Raw genomic sequence first — 15,582 nt, forward strand, 5'->3', positions numbered from 1 at the left:
ACATAGATCATAATTTCTAAACACAATGTTAGTAAAACAAAATTTATTTGTAAAACAGGACCTGTTATATAAAATGGCACACAATCAAGTTATACAAAAATACAAAATTTCTTTCTGATTACAGTTCTAGTTGCAAATGATAATTAGAAAGCATTCCTGGTGGCTTCCAAATAGCTGAGATTGTGAGCATACGGAACAGGGAGCAGCAAGAGTCCATGATGCTGAGATGTCCACGTGAGTAGAACCTAATTTCCAAATTCAAGACTTCCATCAGGTCACTTAATAGCTAGCTCCTGGAATGTCTTCTGTTTTGATACCCATCTTCCAGACTTTTGCCAATCCTAAATTTAGTTCCCAATGTTTCTTAATGTCCAAAATTTGTGTGGCTACGAAACAGAAGGTATTCTGAATTTTCTTACATGATTTGCTCTCTCATCTATTTGGATAATTGTTAGTGACATAATTATATTTATTCCATTTCAAATGAGATAGAAGAGTACAACGATACTGTTTGGTGACATTAGATGTTAACTTCTGGAGAAGTACTGTTTCAAAATAGCTACTCTCACAATGTTAGTTTCCCAGATCTTGCCAAGACATGAGCTCTTAATTGTGTGTTGTTTTTGTTTTTTAAAAAATCCAGACCCTTATTGCAAATATTCTGAAAAATCAGAAATATTACATGAGCTTTGAAAAGAAACCAAGGCATTTAGCAAATTTTAGCCTAGCTAGAGTAAAGAACACGGATACTTAAAAAAAAATACAATTTACCTTTTGCAGCAATTTAAAGGTCCAACCCTTTGAAAGGAAGCACATTAGCAAACAGGTGCTAATTAAGCCCTAGTGACATTAATTGTATGCATTTCCATAATACCAGTCTAGTTTACTGTCTAATTCTGGTAGGAGGCAATGCTTTCTTTCAAAAGATTCTCCTTCCATGGAATGATAAAATGCTGAGGCTTTTTTTTTTTTTTGTACAGAGCCTGTATTTAGTGCAATAAGTTTAAAAAATTTGCTCTGAAATATTTACTTTACATTAACAAAAATAGCTTTTTTTAAAAAAATTGTAACAAAAAGGAGTTATCGCATAAACAGATCATGAATTATTCTTAGCAAATCACACTTTTTTTTTTTCTTAAAGCATTCACCATTACAATAAGCAGAACAATGGAATATTAGCCATTCATATCTGGTAAGCTTCAGGAATAAAAAAACCCAAAAAACCCAAAACCCATCCCCAAACAAAAAGAACGTTCAACACGTGAAGATCAAGACATTAACCAATTCTTTAGTTAAACCCATTGTAGAATTCTGAATACTTAATGAATTGCCAAGGAGAGGAGCACCTGCCCGTCTGTTTTCAGATTTTACAGCAAGCATTTGAATAAAATGGCCATTTAGCCCTAAACCACTGAAGTTCCTCTGAAGCAGAAGCCCAAGCACTGGAATTTTTAATGCTTTGTGTTCTATGTTTCTCTCCCTTCTTTATTCCTCCCAGCATTACTTAATCTGCAAATCAATACACAGAAATTTAAAGGCTGAACTTGCTGGGTGCCCCAGGTTCCTTCCAAATCAGGCACACAAATGTGTGGAGGATGCTACTGACGTCAAAAATGAAAAAGACAAAATAGAAGAAAAAAGTTTGCATAAGAAAGATTATCTACCCTTTTCTTTTTGACCTACTCTCTTATAGAAGCATTAGGGTAAACTACAAATACCTGAGGAGTTGGTTACTTTTTAATGTTGGCTGACAAATGCATGAGCTATTATGAAAATTCCCACATTGGGTCCACTTGTATGTTTCTAAAAGTAAAATGACATGGCTTCTTTGATTGGGGAAAACTGATTGGAGGAATTTCTTATTTATCTGAAAGCATATGCCTAGTCTTGTCCCACTAGGACTTATGCATCAGTCAAATAAGATCTTGATTTTACGCACACGTCAGGGAAATCACCCCTGAATCAACTTTAGACAGAAGATTCAGTACAATAATTTTACCTAATTTAAATAACTAAAGTTAAAATCTCCTCTAAGTTATTAAAAATGTTAATCAGATATGAATCTTAACATTTCCATTAAGACAATTACCATTGAAAACATTAAATGACGGCAGTTGCCTTGTAAAAGCCACCCGTATGAAAGGAGTATATGTTTGACAAAAATAAGCATAAAAAAGGTATTAAATCCCTGTTCCTTTTCTCTGATTTTGGCTGATTATGTGTGTGTGTGTATATACATATACATATACATACACACATACATATACATATATACACACACCCACACACACAAATACATAGTTATGTGTGTATATTGTTTTGGAATGTCAATGGGTTCCATAACCGTCGGCTAGGTTCAAGCAGAACTTGCTCCCGAAGCCTAGAAAACAAAGTCATACAGAGTATAATCTTAGACAATTACCATTAAAAGGAGGTCATAAATGATGTCACAAATACACAGATGGTCACAAACAGCAACAAAGCAAAACGAACTGAGAATCCTTCTCCCCTGAACCTCTATTCCAGGGGCTGAAACTCCTATGCATATTGCAAGTCACACTTCCTTCTGGATCATCTTTGAGATACACAGAGAGTACATCTCTGGTCTATGTCGCTATAGTGGCCAGGTTTTTTTCTCCCTTTCCTCTGTACCTTCTTTTCTGCACAAGCAGATGGCCAGAATGTCTCTTTCTTAAACTTCCATATTACATTTGGTAAATATTTCTAAAATCATTTTCAAAGATTTATAGAAAGACTTCACAAACTCTCAAAGTTTCCCTAACAAGTGAGGCTCTCTCAAGAAAAAATCCAAGAGGAAAACTGGAAGGACTCATATTTACTTCAATGATCCCCTGTCAAAAGGAAAATTTAAAACCTCATTTTCCTGAACATTATTTTATAGGCTGAAAATAAACCCTAAATTAAAATATCCCATTAAGGAAGAAGATGGACAGCGAACTCTTGTTTCTACAGATACGGCAAAATACGTATGACGCTCTTTTACAGAACTTTCATCTAAGGGAATAACATGGGAATTAAACCAAGCAAATACAAATAAGCAATCCTAAATTCTACCAATCCTCAAACATCAGGGGGGAATTTCTCAGATAATTCTTTAGGGACACACTGAAGATGGTGGTGGTGGTAGGGGTCAACTCTCACGCACACTACGAAAGAGAGATAAGAATTAGAGGTACTGATGTGCTTAAAAAATTTAACTACCCTGTCAGCAACATTTCACACTTCTCTCCTGGGGAGTTTTTTAACCACTTAAAACATCACTCTTAGGAACCAAGTGCTACAATGTCCAAACCACCAGAAGAACAATGCACATAAAAGATGTATTTTGAGACATAGCAGAGGGTTTTGCCATTAATTGCAAGCAATGAACTGATGAACAACATAAAATTAAAACAAAAAATGAAGATTTTAATGTACTGTTTGAGTTAAGGGACATTAATTTAAAACTGAAAGTAATATTAGGGAAAAAAAAAATCTTCGTAAATGTTTGGCTTCTTGTAGAATGCCACATAACCTGGGCAATTCTCCCAGTATTATTACCTACGAATTAGGGGTTTAGGTAAGAGAAGGTATATGCGCATTCTGGCCTACTACAATTCATCTGTCTTTCACTAAAGAATAATACAGAAATACAGGCCAGTTCATGGTCAGATGAGTTAGTCCTAAACTTCCAAATACTTCTCCCCTTTTTTAAATGCTTTTTACTGAAGAATGATTTAATAATGGAAACTTCAACCACTGGAAAGCCAGAAAATGGGAGAAAGGATGGTTTACATTTTAAGATTTTATATGTCTTAAGTTTTAGGCTTGGAACCTTATTTCCTGAACAATTAGGACAACCAAGCAGTGGCCAGAAGGAAGCCTTCCTCATTTTCCCATGCCATCACAGGGTTGGCAGAATCTTCACAGCCATCCCGCTCAGCCTATGTGGAAGAAGACGGATGCAGAAAGGAGGAGGGAGGCAGGAACCTGACTAGACGGATTGCTGACAGGTGCCCCTCCCCACTCAATCCAGTTCTGGCTGATGCAGACTTAAAACTAAGAGCTACATGGCCATTCTACATCCTTTTACTTATGATTAGAGTGATCTGTGCCTTGGGAATCTAAACAATGAAGTTTTGACTTTATAATTATCAATACTGTTAGAGGAACACCAAATCAGACACTGGAAGGGGTTACAGAGGAAAGAGTTTATATCTAAACATTCTGCTGAGGCTTTAATTTAGGTTGAACAAGCAATTATTTTGCATATACTTATAGCCTCCTCCCCCCAACTTAAATGAACCCATTTTCTTTACTCTTACATACTTACATGGGCTTGTTTTATACTATGTATTTCTTATGTCAGAAACCTATAAATAGAACCATTTATTAAAGTATAAATAAGAAAGAAAAGAGAATCCTCACCTCACACTTCTGATTAGAAAGCACATTATTTAAAATGAACTGTGTAAGGATGTAGACAATTATATAGTATTTTGAAATAAACATGCTATTTAAGAACAATACATCTGTAAAATAAGCAGTAATTAGACCAATATATGCTAAAGACGTCTGTCGTTATGCAACAGTGAGAATATCTATGGGGAAGCAACTTGGGATTCTCTTAGACTGACTAACTTTAAGTTGCTTTTTTCAAATGATAGTAGAGTGGTTATATATACATACATCTATCACTGACCAGAGATAATTTATCCTTCTCACAGTTAAGCTGAGGTCAGAGAAGGGCAGGTCGTCTTACTGAGTGGGAATGTGGGTGTTGATGGAAAGAGCCTTGTTTGCTACTGAAAAATAGCTCAAGAAACAAAGAAAGTACAACCAGGGAACAGAAAAATATAACCGAACAAACATAAACAAAAACATTATAAAACAAAAGCAACACAAACAAACCAATACTATAAAAAAGTGGAATATGAATTTGAGCAAGTTGAAAGGAATTGCTATCATCACCTTCCAAAATGATAAAAATCAAACTGCCAGTTCAAGCACGCAAACAAATGCTCAGTCCGAGGAAAACTAAACACTGACAGTTAAAAAGAAAAAAGTAGAAACAGCAATTTCAACTTAGGGACAAAAATATCCCCAAGCCCGCCAGGAACACCGAAGATGCGGCTCCTTTCAGCTTACTTTTACAGAGGGTGGTCTAAGTTGTGACAAGAATTCTGCCATCCAAGTGATGGGTAAACACACAAACAGAAAGAGCAGCAGGTCCTGCGTGATACAGATAACAAAAGCTTCTCCCGAGGAAGTGCAGTCAGTGAAGACAGAGAGAGACAGGAAGTGAAAGTGAAATTCGGGGAGGGCGGCCACCTCCTCACGTCCACCTACCATTGGTTTTAGCTCTCTCGCATCGGCAACGCCTCCCTTACCAGCTTCTTTCATTGCTTTCCTACTGTTCTCCACAAACTCCTGCAAAATATGGACCAAATCGCATGCATTCTTAGGTCCTTTCAGATTTCGGTTGGTGGATGAATTCTAAAGAACATTTACATTTTTGACTCAATATTGGTAAATGGATGGCTTAAAGCCATAGCAATAAATAATATTTAGTATCACTCACAGGAGCTGCTAAATCTGTGGGGATGGACTGCAATCTGTTGGGACAAAATCTTTTTGCCATCCATTCATTGTGACAATCTCACTTAGGCTCAAAGAGAGAACGTTCGTTCTATCCGGAAGAGAAAATACCTAAGGTTTTTAAAAAAGACTAATTTCCCATACTTAGAATATTGTTTTATTTGTGGTTTTACTTTTTCCATATCAAGGTTACATGGAAAAACAAGAACATTTTACTCCATAAGCCTCCTCTTTAAAATAACCCTAGAAGGTAAAAGAAAGCACCGATACTACTAAAACCATTTACCAAATCATAAATAAGCTACTTCAAAAAACTCTATCTGGCCTTGAAATTACTCTGTAAAGCAGGAGGACAGAAAGTAACAACGAGAACCTGTGGTCAGAAGTAGTGAAAATGGGATTATGCCCCAAAGGAAACGTTTCCATTCTGTCAGAGTTTATAGAGCACTTCTTCATTAAATATCCTCATCATTCTTACAGAGAAAACTATATTTCTCTATAAAATATTTTTTTACTCTGCTTTCAATCAGTGCCTTAAAAAACAAAAACCAACTCTTCTTCTGAATGCCTTAATCATGAGAGAGATGCAATGCTCATAGGTCAAATTCCATTATGAAAATAACCCGTTAGAATTACAATTTAGAAATTTTAACGTCCAAAATTTAGTTGATGATTCTCTCAGTAAAAGTGATAATCAGTACCCAGTAAGTCAGTTAAATCATTTGTAATTTTTGCTATTAAAAAAAATCTAGCCTATTTATTAATACATTTATTTTAGATTTAAGTAGATAAATCACACTCCTGAAAGATGATTTGTTATTTCAATGTGTAATGTTTAGTCTTCAATATTACTTATTCTCAACATAGGAATATTTCACAGCTTAATAGCAAAGTCCTATTACTAAAAAGCATCTTTAGAGCCAGCCCTGATGGCCTAGTGGTTAAAAGTTCAGTGTGCTCTGCTTCAGTGGCCCAGGTTTGCTGCCCGGGCGCAAATCCACACCACTCGTCTGTCAGTAACCATTCTGTGGTGGCAGGTCACATAGAAGAACTAGACGGACCTACAACTAGAATATACAACTATGTACTGGGGCCTGGGGGGGGGATGGAGGAGAAGCATCTTTAATTTGGTAGCATTTGACATTGATGATAATAGTATTTAAACCATTTTAACACGGTTTCTAAATTTTTCAAAAAATTTAATTGAGGTTCTAATATAGGGAAGCTGCAGAGGCTACATAACTATAAAGAATCTGAATATAAGATCTGTGCAAAGGTTGAGATCTTGACTAATGGAAAACAATACAATCTACCAGTCATGGGTCTGTTAACATGTATTCATCACAAAACACCTTCAATTTGGCCTAGCATACTCAGGATAATGGGTTTTAATGGAGTTGATAGCAATAATATTTGGAAAGGTGGTGGATGGAGAAATACAGGTAGGCACTACAACCTGAGAAATAAGACTTTTTGTCTTTGAGCCCCACTTCAGGAAAGGACACTTAGGGTACTAGTGGTCCAATGTTCCAATTCAAGGGCTAAAAGTCAAGTTTAAAAAGTCAATGCAAAACCATCTAACTGCAAAGAGAGGAACAGCAGTATGGAATAGTGTGAACTCAGGACTATTAATGGGTACTGCTCTAGCTAGGTGGATTTGAAATCCATGTCCTGCCTATGACAAGAAGGCCTTCTTTCTTGATTTCCTCAATTATCAGATATTTGGTCCATGCCAAATGGTCCTTGATATTTGGTTCTGTCTAAAACATCCATAAAGACATTTGGTGCATAAGACATTTGGTCCACCCTAAAAGGTCCTTGACATTTGGTCCTGTCCAAAATTTCCATGAGCATATTTGGTCCATGCCAAATGGTCTTGGACAGGACCAAATATCAAGGACCTTTTGGCGTGGACTCAACTTCTCCATGGATGTTTTGGAGAGAACCAAGTATGAGCACATATCAAGGACCTTCTGCCGTAGACCAAATGTCTGATGGACCAAACATTTTATGGACATTTTGGACAAGATCAAATGTCCTGCAAGGGTGTTCCCCAAGACTAACCTCATCCATGAGTGCTACAGGTTTAATTCTGAATTACTCAGTGCATAAAATGAGAATTAAATGTAGGGAATAATGTTTTACAAAATATTTTTATTAGTAATTTTATCCCTAAAGCAGTAGAGGGCATTTGAAGTACTTACCATCAGTACTTTATCCATATAGAATTCTCTGCCAGGGCTCCCATCATTGTATTTTGTATCAATGGCAAAACACAAGAATAATACATCCACTACCATTTCGTAAATGGACAGGAAGCAATGAGCGACTAGGAAAGCAAAGAGGCAGACGATGATCAGAGGCAGCACCCATACTGTGTAATCTTGCTGGTAGTTGAGCAGCATAATCCCAGCCAAACCTGTGCTGCAGACTATCAGCACCTGAAGCAGAGAGAGCAAAGACCACATTTAATATCCTACTGTAGAAAACCACTACTTTATCTTTCGCAGACTTAAAATTCTCTTTACTATTTATAAATGATGGTTGCGTGAGTCCACTTCATCTCAAATTAAAAAGTATAATCCATATATACCCATATACACAATACAATTTTTAAGATAAATGTATGCATATTTCAGAAAAAAAATTATACACTCTTAGCACTCAGAAGAAAATTATTGACATTTCAGGGTATTGCGATGTATTCTTTTCTAAGCATTTTTACATATATGAAATAGTATTATATAAACAAATCATTAAAAGCTCTTCATTAATAATTATAGTATCCTTATAAATGTTTCATAAATACTTATTCAGTTACATAATTTCATCTTATGGGTGATTTAAAATTTATTTAACCATTCTCCTACAGTTGGTGATTTATATTGTTTTCAGATATAAATAATGCTGCAACAACCATCTCTAAGAGCTTTTTCTTTGTTTCATATTTTATCTCACATAGAATATGTGGTAAATTTAATGTGACTTGCCATGAAGTTTAGATTTGCACTATCTGTGTGGAAAGAGGTTGCCAAAAACATCCATGCTATAAGAATAAAAGAAATAGCCAAGTTGCTTATTGTTATGAACCACCTACTCTGATGCTTCATCACCTCACACGTAGCACTTTAAATTTTTTGTGGTTCCTTTAATACATTTTATTTCAGCTTTTCAATAACCCTATGAATAGTTTATGGCAAATGTTATCATCGTCATTTTATAGATTGGGAAACAAGTTCAGAGATGCTAGCCGACCTGCTCAAGGTCACAGAGTAGAAGAGCAGACACCACCCAAATAATGGTCTTCCAATGCCAACTCCAGGGCTCTTTCCAGGTAACAACTCAGCAAATACTTGAGTACTGATACAAAGCAGTAATAGGTCATACTGAATCCCAGACACACTCTTGCCCAGCCCTTTACTTGGCCAAGTATCAAGTTTTAAATAACAAAGGAAAAGAAATAGTGCTCCAGAACCACAGCAGCCTTTCCCGGTCCAGTGCTGAGGACAGCTAGACTGAGAATTCTTCTTTGGCCTTTTCCCTACTATTTATCAACATGAAAGCATCTCTCATTCAAGATTATCTTCATCAAGAGTCATAATGCATTAGACAATATATTGTTTAAGCTATAAATCAATCCCTCTCTCAGATGATTTTAGGGAACAAATCTGGGTCTGCCCAAGATCCGAAAGACCCCCCAAACATTTAGTGGCAAACACTTATGAATATTCTCTTATAATGACTTATTTTCTGGGGTTATTTCCAGAGATAGCTAATTACACCCATTTTCTTTCACTCTTTTGGTTTTAATTTTAGAGTGAGCTATTTCTTAACTGCTTCAAGTTTTTTATACACCCCATGGGAGGACTGAGGTTCTTTATGCTCTCACTATGCGACTATAAGTTAAACCACATTTGAAATGTTAAAGACAATTACAGGTAGAAGGTGTGGTTCAGACAAACAAGACGCTGAGACAAAAGCTGCTGAGGTGGAAGGCTGGACATTGTCACATGAGAAACAACTTCAAGAATTAGTGATGTTTAGCCAAAAACGTCAAAGAAATGTCATAATTACTCCCAAATATGATGAAAGGGTGTCATGCACTTATTCAAGCAGAGGATACATTACTGGGTTTTCAAACTACAGAGGGGCTAGGTATCACTTGAGGAGTCTGTGAACAATGCAGATTCCTGGGCCCTACCCCCAGAGTCTGACTGGTTGGATCTAAGATAAAGCCCAGCAACATTCATTTTAAAAGATTCTGATAGGGCCGGCCCTGTGGCTTAGCGGTTAAGTGCGTGCGCTCCGCTGCCGGCGGCCCGGATTCAGATCCCGGGTGCGCACCGAGGCACCACTCCTCCAGCCATGCTGAGGCCGCGTCCCACATACAGCAACTAGAGGGATGTGCAGCTACGACAGACAACTATGTACTGGGGCTTTGGGGGAAAAATAAATAAATAAAATCTTTAAAAGATTCTGATAAAAGTCCACAGCCTACCACAAGTGCTGGTCTGTATCAGTGGTCTCCATGGTAGGGTACACATACTCAAGGGAGCATCTATTCAAGAGGATCACCTGAGACTTCTACTTATATTTCTCACATATTTAAATTTCGTTTTATATTACACTTTATAATGCATATATTAGTAAAAGCTGTACATATATCATTAAGAAATCAATGCAAATATATTGGGGAAGTGTGCTCAATTTTTTTTTCTAATAGGATGCATGATTTAAAAAGTTTAGACACTCCCGTTCCAGAGGATAAATTATTGGTGATATAACAGAAGAGATTCCTACATAGGGTAGGATGCGAGAGGCAGGAAGGAAAGGATGCTAGTTTTGGAGAGAGAGATGTGGATTTGAATCACAGAGTTAATACTTCTTAGTTTTGTGACTCTAAGCAAGTTCATTTAACCTTTCTCAGCCTGTTTTTCCATCTTTAAGACAATAATAGTACACACATCCCATAATTGTTAAAATAAGAATTCTGAAAGCATTTAACACAGTGCCTGGCAATCTTAGTTTCTTTCTTTTTTTCCACCACAAATCTTGCATTTATGATGCTCTTTTCCCACAGAATCCAGGTTTGGAAGATTTGGTTACTAATAAAATAGAATTTTCCTCTTTTATTAATCAAAGCCAAATAAACTGTCAACTAGAACATATAATTAGTGTTAGAAAAAGTATTATCAAATAGAGGTAAAATAATTTCACACAGAAGCGATGAAACTTAAGACTTTTTTTCTTTGTATAGTTTTATTGGGGCAAATATGCAATATCTACAAGACTTAAAAATGTTTAAATAGCTTGCAAATCTCTAGTCTTACCTTTAAGGACCCTACAGGCCAATGATCACAGGTCACAAGCCACTAAACTAGAAGAGCTAAGGTCCTTTCCCAATCTAACTTAGCATTCCATGAAACCCCTGGGGCTCCAAGAAATGGAATCCATCACACTATCTTTTGTGTTTTTTTTAAATTCAGAGTTTTTTAAAGTAAATTTTAAATTTTGAGACAACTGTGAATTCCCATGGAGTTGTAAGAAATAACAGAGAATGATTCCATGTACCCTTTACCCAGTTCCTTCCAATGGCAACATCTTGTAAAACTATAGTACAATGTCACAACCAGGACGGACACTGATATTGATACAGTCAAGACACAGAACATTTCCATCATCACAAAGATTCTTCATTTTAACCTTTTATAGGTACTCCTACTTCCCCCCAATGCCATCTCTAACTGGGCGACCACAAATCTGTTCTCCATTTCCATAATGTTGTCATTTCAAGAATGTTATATAAATGGAATCATACAGTATTTAATCTCCTGGGATTGGCATTTTTCACATAGCATAATTCATCCAAGTTGTTGTATCAATAGTTCGTTCCTGACACTGTCTTTTACAATGTTTATTATGATCTATCTAGTTGCACTACCTGATCAGAAACTATTTCTGCACACTAGCAGCCACTTAACTGTAATGAACTATGTTTCATTACATAGATTTACTTTTGTGTATTCTGTGATCAGAACTATGTTTTTAAAAAAAGGAAAACTAAAGAATTTATCTTAGTATGTTGGAAATCCAGAAGATTTTTTCCCTCTTATTTTTCTCCTTTTTGGATTTCTCGATTAGAAAAAATGTTTATCTTTCATGGTGTTAAAAGTAATTTTTTAGGGGGCCAGCCTGCTGGTGTAGTGGTTAAGTGCATGCACTCCACTTTGGCAGCCCAGGGTTCGCAGGTTCAGATCCCGGGTGCAGACCTATGCACCGCTCATCAAGCCATGGTGTGGCGGCATGCCACATATAAAATAGAGGAAGATGGGCACGGATGTTAGCTTAAAGCTAATCTTCCTCAGCAAAAAAAAGAGGAAGTTTGGCAACGGATGTTAGCTCAGGGTCAATCTTCCTCACCAAAAAAAAAAAAAAAAAAAAAAAGATAAGTGACTGGGAGCCATTTCTGGCTTTTCTTTAAAAAAAAAAAGAAAGTCATTTTTTGAAAAATATACAATTATATTATTCAAAATTATACCTTCCGGGAAAGCAATTTAGCAATGTATATCAAGACCCCTGTTATGTACTCTGATTCATTAATCCCACTTCTAGGATTCCGAACTCAGGAAATAAGTACTGATGTGGACAAGGATTTGTATACAAAGGTTTCACTGTAGCATATTTTATATTAGTAAAAACTTGAGAACAGTTTAAGTGTAACAAAACCCCAGAGGCTTGGTTAAATAAATGATGATACAGCAATTGTACAACCATGTTTAAAACATTTTTAATAAAATAGGAAACGCTCATAGATGATACAGCAATTCTACAACCATGTTTAAAACATTTTTAATAAAATAGGAAATGCTCATAATATAATACTAAGTGAAAAGAGGGATACAAAACTGTCTTTTGTACTGGATTTTAAATTCTCTTTATTGACTACTATATAACCAGCACCTAGAATAGCCCCTAGCACATTACAAGTAGTCACTCTATAGATATTTGTTGAATGAATGAAAGGTTATGATAAACCTAAAGAAAAAATTTTGATGGACAGGTCAGTAGGCTGCTGAAAAACTCAAAGCCAATTTTAAAACATTGTATTTTATCATCTATATATTTTTCCATTATAAAAGGAAAGCATACTTAATATAGAGAATTTTACCTTATTATGGTAAAGTAGGGGGAGGGGCTTGGAATCACTCATATTTTCAACATCCAAAGACAATCATTATTAACACTTTGAGATATTACTTTTGATTCTTCTTCTTAGGCACATTTTTAAACAGTACTGGGACAGTCTAGTAGTTTTACTCGGCCTTTTCACTTATCATATTATATGTGTTATCATACTATAAACTCAATAAAAAACATGGTTTAATAGGTGAATAACAGTCTGTTGACTATTATTTCCAACCATTTCTCTATTGATAAGCAGTAGATTGTTTATCAACTGATGATATTGTTCAAGCAAATTGTTGAAGCAATTACAGCACACAGCGACCGAAAACTCAGACGTCAGACAGACCTGAGTCTGAACTCCAGCTCTGCCACATTCTAGTTCTCTAAATTTGGGCAACCTACTTAGGTCTCTAAACTTTGGTTTCCTCTGCTATAAAATGAAGATAATATTAATAGCTCACCCTACAGGGGAGGACCACATACAACATTCCACATAAATAGCACCTCCCTCAGTACCTGGTGCCCAGCAAATATCTCAATCAGAGTTTACCAAAATCACCAAAATGATCCAAGGTTGCCACTTAACATAATTTTCTTCCTCATTCCTCCATATGGCTTCTTATTTCCCTTTTATTTTAATTGCTCTGTGTATATAGGTTTTTATTTTAAGTTGCTTCTTATCTTTCTTAGCAGTAGGGATAAGTTATAAAATAAACAAAGAATTTGAAGCCCTCCTGAATTAGTTGCATAGCATATAAATAATCGTTAATAACAGTGTCAGGCACTGTACTTAGTCCTTAACAGGGATTAACTCATTCAATCTTCACCATAAAAAATTTCCTCTTACTGTAAAAACATGACAAGAACAAATCCAACAGTCATAATGTACGTTTAATCACAAATTTTCAAAACAAACTATCCTCGGAGTTTTATAATTCTTTTTAGATGACCGTTGCCTAAGAACTTAAACCACACAGTGCTATCAATGCCTTTCTCCATCAATTTTTTCCTTTTCAAAGCATTTTAAAAGCATAATGGCTGGAGTAATCTAAGTGTTCAGTATTAAGAGACTATTTAGGAATAGTATTTGATGGAACATTGACCATCATGATAATGAGTAATTATGAAAATTATCAACACAATATGAAAAATGTGTATGATAATATGATGTGAAAAGGGCAGAACAAACAGGAATGTACACTATGACTGTCATACCATAGAAATATAAGCCTGTGGAAAAACATTGGGAGGGAATATATAAAAATGATAGTTGTTATTAGGTTACAGCGGTGGTGTCTTTTTATTAATTCAATTTTTAAAATTTTCTGAATATTTTGTGGTTTGAAATACAGATACCATGAAATCCAATTATAATGTTAATTTTGCAGATTTTAATAGTATAGAAAAAAATGACCTCTTCTCAGACACTCATTAAGCCTCATTCCCTAACGGCTCTATTTTAAAGGGGTTTATATACAGTAACAACGCCGACAACTCAAATTCATCAAGAACTTACAATGTGTCGCGCACTGTCTTAGGTACCCTACATGTATTAACTGGTCTAATCCTCACAACCCTAGGGGTTGGGCACTACTATTATCCCAATTCTATAGATGAGCAAACTGAGGCACAGAGTGGTTATGGACCCTGCCTCAGGTCACACAGCTAGTGACAGAGCCAGGTTTACATCCAGGCATTCAGGCTCCAGATGCAGTATCCCCAACCACTACGCAGACTGTTTCTTACTTCTTTACAGTTGAAAATATGTAAGGAGAAACATGGGCATATTACTTAACTGCTCTGTACCTCAGTTTCTCCATCTGTAAAATGAGGATAATAATAGAACTTCCTTTACAAATCTGTTGTAAGGATTAAATGAGCACAATTCATGTAAAGTACTTAGAACAGTGTCTGATGCATATTAAGGGCTTTGTAGGTACTTGCTTCATATTATGTTACTTTTAGTTTTTTGACGGGTTATATATTTTTGAAATTAAAGAGCAAATACATATATATGCAAAAATTTACTGTAGGTCTCAGATAATACACTTGGTCTTACCTTGCCTAGGAATAACATGAAATCCCCCACTGTGTTGATGGCAGCCACTCGCAAAGCATTCTCCACGAGAATGACAAAGGCATCCTTCGCTGAGGTGCAGAAGTTGGTGCTATTGATAGCTGTGGCTGTGTATGCATTCTGGACAAAAGCAAAAGCAATATTTTCACTAATAAACATAATCTTACTCTATTAAGATATAAACTAAACATAGTTAAAGTATAGCTTATAAAAATATTTCACAATTAGGGGCAGACCTGGTGGCATAGTGGTTAAGCGTGCGCACTCTGGTTCGGCGGCCCAGCGTTCTCGGGTTCGGATCCCAGGCACGCACCTATGCACCACTTGTCAAGACACGCTACGGCGGCATCCCATATAAAGTGGAGGAAGATGGGCACAGATGTTAGCCCAGGGCCAATCTTCCTCAGCAAAAAGAGGAGGATTAGCATTGGATGTTAGCTCAGGGTCGATCTTCCTCACAAAAAAAACAAAAAAAAATTCACAGGTAAACCCATGGCTTTGATGAGGTACAGATTAAGATTAAGCACAAAGAAATATGAGACATTAAAAAAATATATATACCTATTGGCGGGGAGCACGATGCAGTCTATACAGAAACTGATAAATAATAATGTACACCTGAAATTACACGATGTTATAAACCAATATGACCTCAACAACAACAGAAATATCTAATATGGTAAAGGGCTTTTCAGCTGGCTTAGTTTTGGTCCTTTAAAAAC

General features: G+C 36.0%; 1 protein-coding gene across 3 annotated transcripts in view; it reads right to left on the reverse strand.

The window, feature by feature from the left end:
* Positions 1 to 15,582, reverse strand: part of SLC44A1 (solute carrier family 44 member 1) — a 182,224-nt gene that overhangs the window by 38,672 nt on the left and 127,970 nt on the right. Inside the window, exons 13-16 of one of the 3 annotated variants that reach the window (XM_087419363.1) lie at positions 14,843 to 14,980; positions 7,803 to 8,039; positions 5,350 to 5,430; positions 27 to 2,380 (exon numbers count right to left, since the gene is read on the reverse strand). In XM_087419363.1, the coding sequence (XP_087275489.1) occupies positions 2,357 to 2,380; positions 5,350 to 5,430; positions 7,803 to 8,039; positions 14,843 to 14,980 (480 nt within the window). In that variant the 3' untranslated portion in view covers positions 27 to 2,356. Of the gene's footprint in view, positions 1 to 26; positions 2,381 to 4,486; positions 5,431 to 7,802; positions 8,040 to 14,842; positions 14,981 to 15,582 lie in introns of those variants that run through there. The other 2 variants (XM_087419364.1, XM_087419362.1) reach the window with 2 other exon arrangements.

The sequence above is a fragment of the Ceratotherium simum genome, chromosome 29 (assembly GCF_057802395.1).
Source record: "Ceratotherium simum simum isolate JZ-2026a chromosome 29, ASM5780239v1, whole genome shotgun sequence".
Taxonomy (NCBI): domain Eukaryota; kingdom Metazoa; phylum Chordata; class Mammalia; order Perissodactyla; family Rhinocerotidae; genus Ceratotherium; species Ceratotherium simum.